The sequence below is a fragment of the Mesoplodon mirus genome (assembly GCF_964341445.2).
Source record: "Mesoplodon mirus genome assembly, chromosome: 15".
Classification (NCBI taxonomy): Eukaryota; Metazoa; Chordata; class Mammalia; order Artiodactyla; family Ziphiidae; genus Mesoplodon; species Mesoplodon mirus.
Genome location: NC_138991.1, coordinates 78621827 through 78639371, shown reverse-complemented (window position 1 = coordinate 78639371; position 17545 = coordinate 78621827). Strand labels below are relative to the sequence as shown.

Sequence of the window (17545 nt, the reverse complement as noted above, 5' to 3'; positions counted from 1 at the left end):
GACTTCTTTCTTCAGGCTTCCTTGCTCTTCCTTCGCGTCGTGTTGAGGGACCTCTTCCCCAAAGCGGCTCTCTGAGGTTTGGGAGTTGGGAAGGAGACCCTAGTTCCGGGGTCACCCTGGTGTTCCCCGCGTTAGAGGGTGGGTAGAAGGGGAGGGTGGGCTACAGAGATGAGGGCGGGCGTCGGAGATGAGGTCAGGTCGCCTTCCTCTCTCCGAATATCTGGAGTGTATCAAGTGCTTTCGTTCTAAACACTTATACACATTAGCTCTAATAGTTGAATGAAATGGTACCTACCCTACCCCATAAGGCTGTTCAGAGCGTTAAATGTTTAATTGTATAAGTTCATCATAGTCAAGCCTTGCTTTTGAAACAAAGCACTACTACCATGTATTTATTAACTAGAGTGAGGCTTCACCAGATTCATGAAGGGTGGTAGTATTTAAAGGGGGAACTTTGAGCTAAACCTGAATTGATTTTGGTCTGTTTAGTTAGGAGACTAGCCACATAGAAGTAAATGCTGTTCCGGGTAGAATGAAGTAAGGATTAACGGAGAGAATGGGACCAGAACGTGAAGAAACAAATAAGACCAACTGAGACTTCGGAATTTTTAAATTACATTAGTTTTTTACTTGTAACACATACAAGTATACAAGTGGAAATATAGGATATCCAGGTGAGGGCAGTTGCCTAGTAATCATTTGCCCCCCTCCATAAAGGCCTGGAATTCTGCTTGGTTTTGCCTTAAATTTATTTCTCCATATGATCCGTACTCAAAAGAAGATATTCTGATAGTTTTTTATTTTCTGCATGTGACTCAAAATGAGTTTGGGAAAGGAAATTAGACCTGTTACTTTTATTTTACTTACATTTACCTTAGAATACAGTATTGTGAATTAATATTTTCCCAAAGCATCTTATTTAATTCTTTTAGTAACCTTTCATTATTGTTTTATTTTTCAGTGTTTGTTTTCTTCAAGCATTTGTCCAGTCAGACATTTAAAAATGGCATCCAAACAAGAAATAATGAGTGACCAGCGGTTTAGGCGGGTTGCAAAGGACCCGAGATTTTGGGAAATGCCAGAAAAGGATCGAAAAATCAAAATTGACAAGAGATTTCGAGCAATGTTTCATGACAAAAAGTTCAAGTTGAATTATGCTGTGGATAAAAGAGGACGCCCCATCAACCATAGCACTACAGAGGACTTGAAGCGTTTTTATGACCTTTCAGATTCTGATTCGGATCTCTCTGATGAAGATAATAAAGCATTGAACCAAAAGAAAATGAAGAAGAAAAAAACCCAGACTAAAACCGAAAAAGAATCAAAAAATCTTGTTGAGGAGAAAAAGAAAGAAACCAAAAAAATTAATCAAAAGGATTCTGGAAATAAGAATGATTTAGATAACTCCGAGAGAATTCAGAAAATGAAAACCTCGTGCAAATCTAAGAAGATAGAGTCAATAAGTCCCAAGAACGATAGCAAAGAATTTATACAAAAAAGTACAAAAGGGAAAAAAACCATTGTTCAACATAATACAGACTTGTTTCCCAAAGGAAAATTAAGAACAGTAGACTCAGGCACCTCTGAAACTGCACATTCTCCCAAACTCAAGTATTCTGAGACAGGAAGAGAAATGCAATCAGGTTGGTTGGAAAGAACTAAAGATTCTTTGGTATTACATTACTTATTTTTACACTGGTCTTTTTTTTTTTTTTAAATTTATTTATTTATTTTTATTTATTTACTTTTGGCTGCGTTGGGTCTTCGCTGCTGTGCGTGGGCTTTCTCTAGTTGCGGCGAGTGGGGTCTACTCTTGGTTGCGGTGCGTGGGCTTCTCACTGCGGTGGCTTCTCTTGTTGCAGAGCATGGGCTCTAGGCGTGCGGGCTTCAGTAGTTGTGGAGCGTGGACTCAGTAGCTGTGGCTCACAGGCTCTAAAGTTCAGGCTCAGTAGTTGCGGTGCACGGGCCTAGTTGCTCCGCGGCATGTGGGATCTTCCCGGACCAGGGCTCGAACCCGTGTCCCCTGCACTGGCAGGTGGATTCTTAACCACTGTGCCACCAGGGAAGTCCCTACACTGGTCTTTAAAAAAAGGAAATATATGTAATAAGTATTTTCATAGTATCATAAAAGTGGTCAGATGCTTATTTGGAAGTATAAAGCTATGAAAGAAAAAATACCATATGCTAATGAATTTTTGATTTGATGCTATTGGCTAGAAGAGAGACAAATAAAAAGTTAGGTCTTGAGGTTAAACAGTGATTTTGATTTGTGGTGGGCACTAGTGACAGCTAGGTTTTCCAACCATATAAAATGTTACATGGTCTCATCACAGGATAAAAAGAGGTGTGTCTGAAGAAGGTAAGTAGAGTTGGGTGCTCATTCCTTCCTTCATTCATTCAGCTACTTTTAGTAACTAACATGTGGCAGATAGAACATTGAGTAAGACATGGTTCCCCCATCTCAGGGCTACTGTTAGTGTATATGACGCCTGTGCAAATTAGAAAAAGATGTGCCCTTCTGGACACACAGCGCTTCCAGAGCTCACAGTTTGGTGAGGATAGCACCTTTGAGGGAGGCACAGGTTCTTTTGCCCTGAACAGACACAGTACTCCTGCAGGGTGTGTGGCCTCGTGATTGGAGTTTGGCCTTGATTTCAGCCCTTCTTGACCCTTTGCAGATCACCTTTTGCAAATAACAACCTGCTAAACTCTGTGCAGTGGCACTGGTCTAAAGCAGTACTGTCCAGTAGAAATACATAATTTTGAATTTTCTAGTGGACACTTTAAAAAGTAAGAAACAGGTGAAATTAATTTTATTAATATATTTTATTTAACCTAATATATCAAAAATTATTTCAATATGTAATCAACATAAAAAATGTAATGGGATATTTTATATTCTATTTTCATACTAATATCAAGTTGGATGAGCCATCTTTCAGGTGCTCAATTGCCCCATGTGGCTGCTGGCTACCATATTGGACAGTGCAGATCTAAAGCAGAAGAAATTAATCAGAGCCATAATACAAAATAGAGTAATTTAAAGTTTCATAGAAGAACAGGGCTCTGAGAATTCGTAGGAGGAGGTCACTCAAGATATGGTAATCAGTAAAATTCATAGGTGAAGTGCTATTTTGGTTGGGGTTTGGAAGAATTAAATTTGGGATCCAGAGTATTCTACACGGAAAGAACTTTTTGAGCAGAACTTTTTGAGCAAGTTGGGCTTGCTCAGAAGAGATCAGTATTCCCATTTTATTAGATAATAAGGTGTCTGAAGGGGTGAGTGAATAATAAAGCTAGAAATGGTTGTTTGAAGCTAAGTAAGAAACATCTGACTCTAGTTCATGTTTACAAGTTTTCTAAGCTTATTAAAAAGTTGCGTCACCTCTGGCAGCAGGAAATTTTGAGTGTTGGTATTGTTGATGGTTGGTGTTGTAACTGAAAATTGGTGATGTTCAGATAAGCCAGACAAAGGCTGGCTGTGATTACAGGACCCAAGGAAGGTAGGCATCAAGAAGAGGCAGAGAGAGGTCTTGACAGGCCATAATCACACTGGGAAGGTAGGAAGTATCAGGCAGTGGACAGAATTCTAAATAGCAGAGACTAGGGGTCGGGGTGAGATTTGTAGTGGAACCACACAGCAAACTGAGGTATAGGGACAAGGGATGCAAGTCTGGTTACTGAAAGTGGAGAATAAGATCAGGCTGGGAACAGCAGCAAGGTTGGCTTGATGCTGAGTTTGTGAGCGAAGTTAGTCTAGCATCCTTCAAATTTCACTGGATTTAGGGCATTAGATTAATATAACATATCCATATAATCCTTGAGGTTGATTTTACAGAATCTCTTGACATATCTTTTTTTTGTGTGTGTGTGTGTGGTACATGGGCCTCTCACTGTGTGGCCTCTCCCGTTGCGGAGCACAGGCTCCGGACGCACAGGCTCCACGGCCATGGCTCACGGGCCCAGGCTCACGGGCCCAGCCGCTTCGCGGCATGTGGGATCCTCTCGGACTGGGGCACGAACCCGTGTCCCCTGCATCGGCAGGCGGACTCTCAACCACTGCGCCACCAGGGAAGCCCCTTGACATATCTTTTTAAATTTAATTTTCTCAGTAACCATGAGAAATTAGGATATATTCATTAGGAAACAAGTGATCTATGTGAGGATACACAGAGCTGGGCCAGTAACTCAGGTCTTTGACTCTTTCTACCCCACCATGTTGTTTGCTGTAATTTACATTGGTTCCACAGTCTAGAAAAAGCATTATCTGTAAGTAGAGATCAAGTGACTCCACCAGCACCATCTTTTTTTCTTTATTCATTCATGACTTATCCTTCCAGCAAGTGCTGTGTAGAAGGGGCTTTTTAAGTGCTATGAGGTAAAGGTGATGTAAGGAGTTGCAGTTTAATATTACATATCATCTTAAAATGTTGATTCCCAGCACTTGCACTCCTAAGAATTTATTTTAAGTAAACAGTTGGACATGTGTTTAAAGAATTGTGCATTATAGCATTGTTTTTTAAAATTTTTTACATGGTAACATAAATCATTAGGGGATTGATTAAATAAGTTATGATCTATCCAAATATGTTCATGACATACGAAGTTTTAAAAATAAGTTACATGGGAATTCCCTGGTGGTCCCATGGTTAAGACTCTACGCTTTCACTGCTGAGGGCCCGGGTTCCATCCCTGGTCAGGGAACTAAGATCCCGAAAGCCACGTGGTGCGGCCAAAAAAAAAAAAAAAAAAAACATAGGTTACAAAATAGAATAAATGGTATGACTAGCTACTTAAATTAGTGGGCATATCATAGAAAACAAATTTAGGGAGCTATGTACCAAAATAACCACTCAGTTATCTCTGAATGAAAAATTACTAGTCATCTTTATTTTCTTTGCTAAACCATATTTTCTTAATTTGTTACAGTGAGCATTCATTACTTTTATAATCAGAGGGAAAATGATAAAGCGTTTTTTTAAAGTAGGTGAATAATAGTAGTGTTTACAGTCATTACTAGAGCAGTACCATCTAGGAATAGAGGCAGTTACTTATTTTTCTGTTCCCTCATTATTTAGAATAAGGCTTTGTACAAGGTAGGCTCTGAGCAAATGTTTAGTGAATGAATAAATATTCTGAATGTACTTGATATTGTCAAAAATATTAAAATACTAGATCTCTTTAAGTCTCCCATGTATCAATTTATTATACAACCCCAAATGTGATATGTGTACCATTGTCATGTGAGAAGATGTCATATGTCAGGTGATACTCAAACATTTTTTATATTAATCGTTACGTAGTTCAACATCTTAGGTAAAAAAATGTAACCACCATATCACGTTTGTGGCTTCAGGGATATTGTTTAGAACAAGCTAATATTTTTAATTAAAAAAAATTCAGCTTCATGAAAAATATCAGTGACAGGCAAAAGTCATGAAAATTGTATAGAAATAACTGATGTTTGAGAAATATTGCAATACTAGATAGAGCTGTGTCCCCAAGGTGTTATTTTAAGCAGGTTGCTTAAAAGTGAATTCTAATGCTTATCTAATAGTAACTTTCACTATCATGCTGGTGTTTTTCTGGTCCCATTTATAGAACTGATGATAATGCCTTTTTTGGGCTTTTTCACATCTACTAGTTAGTTATCTTTATTACTCCCCCCTCTTGTGGTACTAAAATAAAGCTCAGTTCCTACTTTCCTCCTAACAAAACTCCTTTTCATTTGGTCTCAGGTCGGGCATCTTTTTGAAGCCTTCCTTATTATAAATACCTCTCTGCCGGCAAATTTAGGTGTTTGTCTCTGTGGTGCTTTAGAACATAATGTCATAAATCAATAAATGATTTCTTTTGTTTATGAGCTCATGAAGAGCATGGGATCATGTTATAAATCATTTCCCTTTTTGGTCCCCCCAGCTCAATTCTTTGTACATAGTACTCAATATTTGGTCAGTGAATGACTATTATAAGATTATAGGACCACTTATAGGCTTTATCCACTTAGAACCTGTGAATCAGAAACATAAGCTCCAACTTAAAGATGAATAAGATATATAAGATATATCTATACTCACACAGATATGCACAGAATAGATAGAAGCATATGATTGTTTTAGAAATAGGAAATCAGTCCTTTCTGTGTATAATGAGGGCCAAAAAAAAACCCAGTTTAAGGTGAAACCAGTCTTTCATATATTGCTAACCATAAGTCAGTTGCAAACTTTAAGGTATAGCAGAAAAGTTATTATTTTGCTCTCTTCATAAGTGATCTTATCCACATCACAACTTTTGTTATTATATACAAGAATCAGTCAAAAATTTTATTTCCAGCTCAGATTTCTCTGAGCTGTAAGACTCATACAGCCAACAGCCTTCTCTATGTCTCCTCTTAGATGACTCAGAGGCACTTCCAGTTCAACATATCCAAAACCAAATTCATGATATACCTCCACCAAACAAACTTGTTCTCTTCCATCATTACTTCTTTTTCTGTCTGTCCATCTAACTAGCTAGCTCCTTCTGCAAGCCAAGAAGCTAGGACTCATCTTTGTTACTGCCCAGATTCCCCATATCAAGCCCCTGTCACTGATTACTGTTGGTCTTACCTCCTGACTCTGAAAGTCAAGAGCGACTCACTACTCTACATCTCTACTGCCACCAGCTTAGTGCTACCTTCATTTCTCGCCAGGAATACTGTACTAACCTTTTAATTCTTTTTCACATCCACTCTTAACTCCCTCTAGTCGAGTTTTCTACACCATTGCTGAGGTGATCTCAATATGCAAATCTGATGATGTCCCTCCTTCTGAAAATAGCAGTGGCTTCTCATATGTTTTTATGATGAAGTCCAGAGCTACATGGCACCTACCTAACTCTTCAGTTTCATTTTCTACTTCTGTACAAGAAGACTTCTGGCTATCTGTAATCCAGACATGCTTGCCAACTTTTTTCTATTAGTGGATCTTTACATATGCTTTTCTTGCTATTTGAAACATTTCCTTCATCTATTAGTCTAACCCTGACTACTTAATTCCTCTTCATCCTTCTAGTAGCAACTCGTTTATCACTTACTTAGGGACCCCTATTTTGTGCTCTTATAGCATCTTGTAACATTTCTTCTTGGCACTTATCCTAGTTGTAATTTCATTTTTTTATGTGCATTGATTTGATTAATTTTATTTGATCAGTAACTGTCCATCTGTCCTCTTCACCTGACTGGAAGCTTATTGATTGCTTCTCTTTTGCCAATGGTAGTATGTTGAGTACCTAGCACAGAGCAGACACTCCATAAATATTGAATGAGTATATGAATCTACTTGTGTAATCTGGGTATATATTAAGATTTCTATTAAATAACTTGGTTAGGCATGAATTTTGCTGAATTTATATTTTCCTTTAGTCTGTTTCATAGAAATTATATTTTCACTGGATTTGAGGTCAAAATAACTTGGATTTAATTTAATTCAGTGTTTACGTTTTCTTAATTTCTCCCACCTTTGGCCTTTTTGCAGTGGTTCCATTCATAATGGCAAGAGACAGTGATGGTCGTGAAAACTCAGCAAGTGGTAAAATGTTTGACAAAGAAGCTCTGGAGGAAGATTCAGAAAGTGCTAATGAAATAGGAGGTGATGAAGAATCTGAAGATGAATTTACAGGCATTTGTAGAGCTGTTGCTGCTGATCTTCATGATGATGATGATGATGATGATGATGATGGAGGGAATGAAGATGATGAGGAGGAAGATGAAGATGAGGATAGTGAGGATGATGATGAAAGTGACAGTGGCCCCGATCTTGCAAGGGGCAAAGGAAATATAGAAAGTAGTTCCGAAGATGAAGAGGATATGGCATATTTACTTCCAGAGGAATCTGGATTTGAGCATGCTTGGAGAGAATTAGATAAAGATGCTCCTCGGGCTGATGAGGTGACCTTTTGAATAAATAAGATTCTTTGTCAAGAGTACAGTAGAAGTAGCTGTTATAGATGGTAGGATTGATGCCATTAAATTAGCAAGGAAATGCTTTATTGGTAAATCATACTCTTGATGATGATTTTGATTAAAACTTCTTGATACAGAATATACCTATATAAAGTACATGTCTGTCCAAGCAGATAGGGATGAACTTCTATATAAATAATTAAAAGTCACATGAAATTTTTAGAGAATTCTTGTTTTAACTAGGAGTTTATATTGCAATTCCTACTGCACCTATTAGAAATGCTGTAGATTAATATACTCAACTTTCTTACTTATGGGTGGCAGAATAGCTTAACAAACTTGGTGGTTAAAGAATCAGCTCGTCATCGTGTTCTGATTCAAGAACTAAGAACCAAGTAAGAGAAAGTGCTTTTCTGTTGACAGTTTTACTTTTGTGTGACTCATCTGAAGTTTTCTTTTACATATGGAAACCACTTAAATACTATATTAATGATTTCAGGATTTGGGGAAAAGAAGGCATTATATTTTTACTATCTTAATTTTGCAAGCATTGGGAATGATATAGATTATGTCATATTTAATTTTTCTCATTTCTTAGATTACACATCGATTAGCAGTTTGCAACATGGACTGGGATAGATTGAAGGCAAAAGATTTGCTGGCTTTGTTCAATTCATTTAAACCTAAAGGAGGTGTTATATTTTCTGTAAAGGTGAGAATTGATTTTATTTTGAAGTATTTCTAAGCATTCTAAGTTAAATCTCTTTTTTTAAAGTCTTAGTTTTCCTTCTAAGGAAAATAATCTGGAAGTTGTCCAATACAGTTAAGGCACAAAACTGATATAATAGGTATGAAAGTAAGAAAGGAAGAGGTAAAATTATTGCTCGGTTATATGATTGTGTTTAATTTAAAAAAACAAAGAAATCAACTGAAAAGCTGTTATAATAAAGCTCAGTAAAGGGACAAGGTATAAGATAAATATTAAAAAAAATGCTTCATTACTAGAATTAGCAAGAAGAAAAATTAGCAGCAGAAACATATAAAAGCCTTAGAAATTACCTTAAACAAATTGACCTATATGAAGTAAGCTGTGACACTTGATAAATAATACTTGAAAAACTTAAATTTTGAGATACTATATTTCTAGAGAGCCCGCATAGGTATTAAGACTCTAGGCTTGGGGCTTCCCTGGTGGCACAGTGGTTGAGAGTCCACCTGCCAATGCAGGGGACGCGGGTTCGTGCCCCGGTCCGGGAAGATCCCACATGCCGCGGAGCGGCTGGGCCTGTGAGCCATGGCCGCTGAGCCTGTGCTTCCGGAGCAACGGGAGAGGCAACAACAGTGAGAGGCCGCGTACCAGGGGAAAAAAAAAAAAGACTCTAGGCTTTGTAGTATGACAGACCTATATTCAAATCTTGATTCTGATACATGCTGTATGATCTTGTGCATTTTATTGATTAATTTCTCAAATGTGTTTTCTCCTCTAAGTAGATATAACAGTAGTATTTCTTAAGGTAGTGGTAAGGATAAAATGAAAAGGAGATCATGCTAAGTATTTAGTACAGTGCCTGAAACAGCTCTAAATTACTATTGTTCAGTGTAAGTATTTAAGATGTCAGTTCTGCAGTTTTAGTATAGTTTCAATCAAAATCTCAGTTCAAATGAAAGTTAAGAAAAAGGTTACCATTAATCATCTAAAAGAATAAACAAGTGAGAATGACTCACAAGTTTTTGAGAAATCATACCAGTATAAAAGGATTCACCCTACCAGTTACAATATCTCAACATTTTAAAATGCTACAGAATTTAATAGCTTTGGGTAAAAGTACAGGGACAACTTGATGGAATAGGTAGATAGAAGAGTTTGTATGATAATTTAGATCAAAATAAACTTCTTGATTACATGGTATTGGAACAAACGGACAAGTCCTTGTGTGGAGAACTTAGTGCAGGTCCTCGTAATAGCCCCAAATGATAGCCAGATGAAGTGAAGAAAAAAATTTTTAAACTACAGGCAGAATAAAATAGAATGGTATTTTTGTTAAATCTTGTGTTTTAGGAGATGGGTAGTAGGAATCTCTGGACTTACAAAGAGGAAAAAAAATACAAAGAATCAACAGATGTAAGCATATATACTAAAAACTTCTGCATTGAAACCTATTTTATGCAACTTAGATTAGTAAGAAAAACTTGGATCCCCTAGTGGATAAATTAGATATTTCAAACAACTCAAAAAAGTGTACATTAGTTAATAGATGAATATTAAGCCCAGTTGTATCAAAACAATACAGATTAATACAATTATATTTCTTGAATCTCAAAAGTAGCCAGGATAGAAAAATACCAAATCTAGGCAAGTGTGACTCCTTCTTATACCAAGACTATATCTAACCTGTGTGATAAGATTGTCATCAGTTCTTTTTTATTTAAAGAATTTCTTTAAAAGAAAGCATTGGATAAACCATATGATTTTAGGGATAAGTTAGGTATTACAAAATTATTTTTCTTCATTGTCTTATATATTTCTTTAATCATTTTAATATATCTCATTTAAATTATTTACTCCAATCATTTTTCGTGTGTGTGTGTGTGTGTGTGTGTTTATGTATCATTCCTTGAACTTAGAATCTTGTTTCACTTTTCTTAATTTTTTCCTTAGAGCCCAGAATGTATGGAGGAGATATTCTATTTTTGTTCCCAAGCCCACATCTGTTAATCCCCAGCCAAAATGACTATTTTTAAGATTATTCCTCAGGATGCTTTAGCTTCCTATAGTGGGTTTGGAAGTGAAGCATTCTTGCTGTTTTCATTGAGTCCAGTTGTTTAGAGTTCCTGACCTTGACAGGTCTGTGTATTATAAGAAAAGGGAAATATAAATTACATTAATCTTATTTTTTTGTGTTTAGATATATCCTTCAGAATTTGGAAAGGAGAGGATGAAGGAAGAGCAAGTTCAAGGACCAGTAGAGTTATTAAGCATTCCTGAAGATGCCCCTGAAAAGGACTGGTATTAAAACACTCTAGAAAATAAAACTAAACCTCATGAGTTTGTGTTACTAGTTCAGAAATCTGGTCACTTTAATAGTTGGGACTAAAGTTTACACTTGTGCCATTCATGGTTAAAACAGGTTGCAAAGCAGGTTAAAGTCTGTCAGAAATGGCACACTATTCCAATAACATTTTTTGTGTGTATTTGTATTTCTATATTCATGAAAATTATTATTGCAGTTTTAAAAACATGTCATGATTAAACTGATTTAGAGGCCTCAGCCTCATTGCCCTGAATCAGTAAGTTTTGCTTTTTTTCTGAGATGTTGCTTTTTATGTAAATGGCATTGAAACTGTTTGCCTTCAAATTATGTAATTTCTCTTATTTAAGGATTAAATAGAAAAATACAAGAATAGTAGAAAAAGTTCTTAATCATAGTAATGTAGTATAGAAAAAAGTTTAAGGTAGTTTTTAATCCACTAGGTGGAGCTATATGTGCACTTAATAAAAATTGGTGGCAAAAGAGCAGATGAAGACCCTCAAAGGATACGCTGTAGTTAAGTTGAATTTATACCGTGTGGACTTGACAACATCTGAATAAAGTTTTACAAGATCAGTAATTTCTTTATAATAAAAGCTAATGCTTTCCTAGAATATTTTATAATTCAGTGATCCTCTCGAGTGGTTTTACTTGAGAAGGCGGTAGGTGATAGCAAAACAAACAAAAAAATAGCTATTCTAAGAATTAAAATCACAGGTAAGCACATGTAGTTCTGGGTTTCCTTTTCTAGATATCAAATTCCAGTCAAAATCCCTGGTCTGTACCTTGTCAAAATAATAAATTGGGCTTAAGTATTTAATGTTCATGAAGGCAAAATCATAAAGGAAGGTTGGATTGGAATAAAAACCAGTTTGTAATATATTTTTCTTGGAACAATTACATTTATTTTTTAAAGGGAGAGTATTTGTGTTCCTGTTTAAGTAAGCCTAATGAGTTTTTCCCCTTTTAGGACCTGTAGAGAAAAACTGAGAGATTATCAGTTCAAACGACTGAAGTACTATTATGCAGTAGTAGACTGCGATTCTCTTGAAACAGCTGCTAAAATTTATGAGGATTGTGATGGCCTGGAATTCGAAAGTAGTTGCTCGTTCGTCGATCTCCGGTAATCTAGTGTGTGTTGTACCAATTTAATCTTGTAGCAGGACATGTTTATAAGAATTGAAATATTAGGGCCTCCCTGGTGGCGCAGTGGTTGAGAGTCCGCCTGCCGATGCAGGGGATACGGGTTCGTGCCCCGGTCTGGGAGGATCCCATATGCCGCGGAGCGGCTGGGCCCGTGAGCCATGGCCGCTGAGCCTACGCATCCGGAGCCTGTGCTCCGCAGCGGGAGAGGCCACAACAGTGAGAGGCCCGTGTACCGCAAAAAAAAAAAAAAAAAAAAAAAAAAAGAATTGAAATATTAGAACTGGTAGTGCTCTCTGTCCTTTCATATTCTAAGAGGATTGTTTGCTTTTGGTGAACTCTCTTGTAGAACGTCACTCTTAAGAAAGAAAACTGGAATGAGAAAATGCTAAAGTAGTAGGTATGAGTCACCTCACATTTATGTCCTTTCAGATATGTCAGATATGTTTTTAGGATGATGGGCTTTATGTAGCGATATTTCTTTGCAACTCTCTTTTAGAACTAGGAACCAGGGTGAAGTAACTTCTTAAAACGCATTGAGGTGGAGGCAAAGGGATTTGCTTGTAATAAACGAATAGCTCTTGATCTGTGCCATCCAGTACAGTAGTCAGTAGTCATATCTGGCTTGTTTACATTTATTTAACTAAACATTTTTAAAAGTTTAAACTCATTTGCTTAGTCACACTAGGCACATTTCAAGTACTTAATGACCACATGTTGGACAGAACAGATACAGAACTTGACCGTCATCACAGAAAGTTCTGTTGGGCAGTGCTGCTCAGTGAATGGTGTTGCTGGCTTTATCTTCAGACTTGGGCATTATTTCCACCACACGCTCAGGCTTCACTGACCCGAGCTGAAAAACCTTACGTGTTTGGGAATGTCTGTTCTAAGGAAACCGGGAAGCCGAACTACTGTACCATTTTATCATTAGCCTAGTTCTTTGAACCCAGTGAACCCATTCTACTGTGACATTTTCAATAGAAATCACTTGTTTGTATCCAGGTTTGTTAGCGGCTTTGTTCTCAAAGTGAAATATTTTAGGGAAAAAATGCATCAGTTGATAATCACTGTGGCTTTCACACTTCAAAAACATTCCAACTTGTAGAAGAATACAAGTAAAATTTTTTGTATTGATAATTTAGGGTAAGAGTTTAACATACTTAAGTATATAGCAAGAAGGGCATATCTCATCAAACAAGACATTTCCTTCTCTTTTCTGTTAACAGTTTCAAAAGGAGGTACTTGTTTTGGGTATATAAATAGTAGTTACCAAACATTTGTTAGAATGTCAAACTCTGCGTATCATGAGTTCATGTTCACATGTTCTTTTCGGGATCATTTTATTCTTTCTGTTTCCTTTTTGGGACATTTTCATGCAGTATTAGAATAAGCTCTGGCAGTACGTAGAAAATAAAATCAATGACCACGGAAAAACTTATATTCCCTGTTTTATTTTGTCATATATAATTTTGTAATGAAAATTGAATTTTCTGCTGCCATCCTGTTATCTAGGGCAGGGGTTCCCAATCCCTGGGCTGCAGGCTGGTACTGGTCCACAGCCTGTTAGGAGCCAGGCTGCACAGCAGGAGGTGAGCGGCAGGCGAGCAAGCGAAGCTTCATCTGCTCCCCATCGCTCCCCATCACTCACGTTACTGCCCTAAGCCTAACACCCCACCCCCAACCCCCGTCCGTGGAAAAATTGTCTTCCACGAAACCGGTCCCTGGTGCCAAAAAGGTTGGGGACCGCTGATATAGACCTAATGAACCTTAATTATTCATTCCTCCCCTCAAATATCATTTTTGATGCAATATACAGCAGGTGCTTTTTCATGTGTGGAAATAAAATCTCCTATATAAATTACAAAACCTAAATATAATAACCGTGGATCATTTCTCTTTGCTTTTTTCCTCCCATTCCTTAGCCTGATGCTTAAGGATTGTCAAACAATTACAGTGGCTAATTTACATTTAACAACTACTTATTTGTGAAAAAAATTATAAAATTGTTAAGATTTTTTTAGTCTTCAAGAATCAACCTGAAGCTTTTCCTTATTTTCAGTGACACCTCATATGTATGATACTTTATATTCAGAGCACTTACCCATTAATAATTCTATTTGATCTTCAGAATATCATATAGCAAGCCAATGACTGAGCTATCAGGAATCTAGGTCTTTTTGAAACATGAGGGACCCATGTGTGTTTACACCTGACTCATATTAACTGACTCCTAACGCAGGGTTTCTGCCTACACAGACTTCACTCAAATTTGGTGGAATTACAGATTTATAGCTTAGGAATTTCAGAAATTTTGTGCCAAGGTTATTTCTAACATTGTTTGCTTCATCTACATGTGTGTTCTGTAGAATCTCTTATATGGTGTGTATGTATACACTATACCTAATTAGAAGAGAATCTAAACTCTGGTTGTTTATCACTGCAGCATATGTTTAAATAAATTTATTTTTTTTCTTTGTTTCTTAGGTTTATACCAGATGATATAACTTTTGATGATGAGCCCACGGATGTAGCCTCAGAAGTGGATTTAACAGCATATAAGCCAAGATATTTCACATCTGCTGCAATGGGAACATCAACGGTATTTCTTAACTTTAGAAAATATATAGCTGGACTCCATTTCTTTAAGAAAAGAGTTATTTACTTACAGCATCTTTAGAAATGGAAAGGGTTCAAAATTTTAAAGCATAAGTACAAATAGAAATCAAACACAGGTGTTTTTGCATTTTTATCCCCCACATGTGTTGGAACCTATTTTCAAATTTTTGTTATGCCTTTAAGCCTGAGTCAATTACCTGCAAATGTTTCTTTTTTCTCTTCTATCTTTCCCATACAGTGTTACTTAACTAGATTCTTTAATAAGTAATATGTTAGTTATTAATATCCTAGGGAGTAGGGGTAAGGAGGTAACAGATTACTTCAAATCACAGTTAAAACCAGTGGAAATTTAAAATAGAAACACATTTTTCCTGCAGATATGATCCAAAATCCTAAAAACAATTGCAGTAGAATAATTCAGGACTACTGGATGTCACAGTAATGCTTAATAATGAACAGCCAATAGATGTTTGTTGAATTCGTTGGTTACTTAGCTGCCTAGTTTCTCTGCTCTTCTGCTCCATATACCTTCTAGCCACAGCTGGGCTCTGCAGCAGCCATACAGGCTTCTCATTGCCTTTTTTGTGACAAGCCACTGTGCTCTTCTGAGGATAGGCTGGTGGCAGAAAGAGAGCTGCTGTATCTGTCACCTGCAGCCTGTGGGCACTATGCGGCCTTAATTAGTTACTGAGTACAGGGAAACCCCACCAGTATGCAATAAGTGAAGTCTAAAAGATTCAGTCACATAAAATGTAGGATCATGTTATTTTCTAGACTAAGAAATGGGCAAGCCTATCCAGCCAGCCAGTCTGGAGTTCCTATGGTCTGGCTGTATCATCCACATCTGTTCCAGTTCCATCAGTGGTTTTGTGGTTATCAGCTCAGTCTTAATTATCAGGATAAGAATAATGCTGAATGGTGACTAGCTGGAATTTCTCTGACAATGGCAACTATTTTAAGGATTGGATCTCTTGGTGCCCATTCTGTTGTCCTGAACTGGAAAGATTAGCCTGAGGGGGAAGAAAAGCAAGGATGTGGGATCCGCCCTGTGATGAAGATTAAACCTCTAACTGGACTCTGAGAATGGGGGCTACATGGAGGACAGGAGCCAATCACAAGACTGATGATGTTATAGATGAATTCCTGTGTTGTGGGGGTTTACTGTACTTCCAACAAATAGACGCCTTTTTCATCAGTGGCTCTTAATCTCTTTTGGAAAATGGACCACACTGAGATTGTGTTGAAAGCTTTATCAGCAAATTTCAGACAGTTTGTAAGACCTCCTGAAATGCCTAGAACTCCAGGTGAAAAACATGTCTTGACTCATTCATAATAATGGTACGGGGCTTCCCTGGTGGCTCAGTGGTTGAGAGTCCACCTGCCGATGCAGGGGACGTGGGTTCGTGCCCCGGTCTGGGAAGATCCCACATGCCACAGAGCGGCTGGGCCCGTGAGCCATGGCCACTGAACCTGCGTGTCCGGAGCCTGTGTTCTGCAACGGGAGAGGCCACAACAGTGAGAGGCCCGCGTACCACAAAAAAAATAAATAATAATAATAATGTTACTTTTTTCACTAGTGCATTTTCTTGTTTCTTTTCACCACAGTCAGTCCATACACTGATGAATTTTTACTCCAAATAATAGAATGCCTTGCATATAGTAAAGAGTTAGGAGGATGAAGGCACTGGTTAATTGAAATGGTTCCCTTTCCACAGGTAGAAAACTTTTCATTAAGCATGTTATTTATTATTTGTTTTAGCATGTGTTAACTTTTTTAGTTTACTGTTAAACATACAAGTTAATGATAAATATTCTTTAACAAGTTTGGGTTGCTGACATTTCCATTTTTATTTGTTGTTTTTTTCTTATTCATTGGTGAAAGGTGGAGATCACTTGGGATGAGACAGATCATGAAAGAATTACAACACTCAACAGGAAATTTAAAAAGGAAGAGCTTTTGGACATGGATTTTCAAGCCTACTTAGCTTCCTCTAGTGAAGATGAAGAAGAGATAGAAGAGGAGCTACAAGGTACTGTTCATCTTTTGGTGTTCTACATTTGTAAGCATTTAGATACCTAATCTAGACTTACTAATGGAAATAAGTTTGACAGCTTAAAAGGGAATATCAAACTAATCTTCAAACTGTCTGTGAAGCAAGCTCACATACACAGTATTATATACACCTTTAGATAGTAATTGAAATTTTTTATTTAAAGGTATTTTCTTAGCCTGAATTTCTTTAACCAAAAACTCTTTGAAACCCTGACCTCACAAAAAAAGTCTGGCCTTTTAGATTAGTCATGATTGTTGTAGTTATGCAATCACTTAAACTAGTAAAATGCTTTATTACCTCCCCCCCCCTTTTTAAACTAAGAGCTTCTTTTGGATTATTTTTTATATTCCATTTTTCTGCTCAATTAGTTTACAAAGTAGACTCTTTCTGTCCATTTAGTGATTATCCTAGAAATCATGACTTGTATCCTTATTAAAGTTTAATGCTGATTAATATTTATACCCTCCTAGAGAATACAAGGAATCTTAAAACAACTTTCATGCTATTCTGTATATTGTAATTCTTAAGTCCCATAGGATGTTAATATTACTCTTTTGTTTAAATTTACCCACATTTTCCATACTGCTTTTGCTCCTTATTCTTTTATAAATCTCATACATCTGTCTGGGATCATTTTCCTTCTGCCCTAAGTATATCTTTGATAATTTCCAGTAGTATCTACTGGTGTCAAGCTCTTGAATTTTAGTTTAGTCTAAAAATTTCCTTTTTTGCCTTCATTTGTGAAGATATCTTCACTG

General features: G+C 36.9%; 1 protein-coding gene across 1 annotated transcript in view; it reads left to right on the top strand.

Moving 5' to 3' along the window:
- The first annotated feature begins 942 nt into the window (after nt 1-942).
- Nucleotides 943-17545, top strand: part of ESF1 (ESF1 nucleolar pre-rRNA processing protein homolog) — a 59888-nt gene continuing 43285 nt past the window's right edge. Inside the window, exons 1-7 of the mRNA XM_082645901.1 lie at nt 943-1643; nt 7515-7927; nt 8541-8654; nt 10849-10949; nt 11942-12094; nt 14602-14716; nt 16616-16763. Of these exons, the coding sequence (XP_082502027.1) occupies nt 1004-1643; nt 7515-7927; nt 8541-8654; nt 10849-10949; nt 11942-12094; nt 14602-14716; nt 16616-16763 (1684 nt within the window). The 5' untranslated portion in view covers nt 943-1003. The remainder of the gene's footprint in view (nt 1644-7514; nt 7928-8540; nt 8655-10848; nt 10950-11941; nt 12095-14601; nt 14717-16615; nt 16764-17545) is intronic.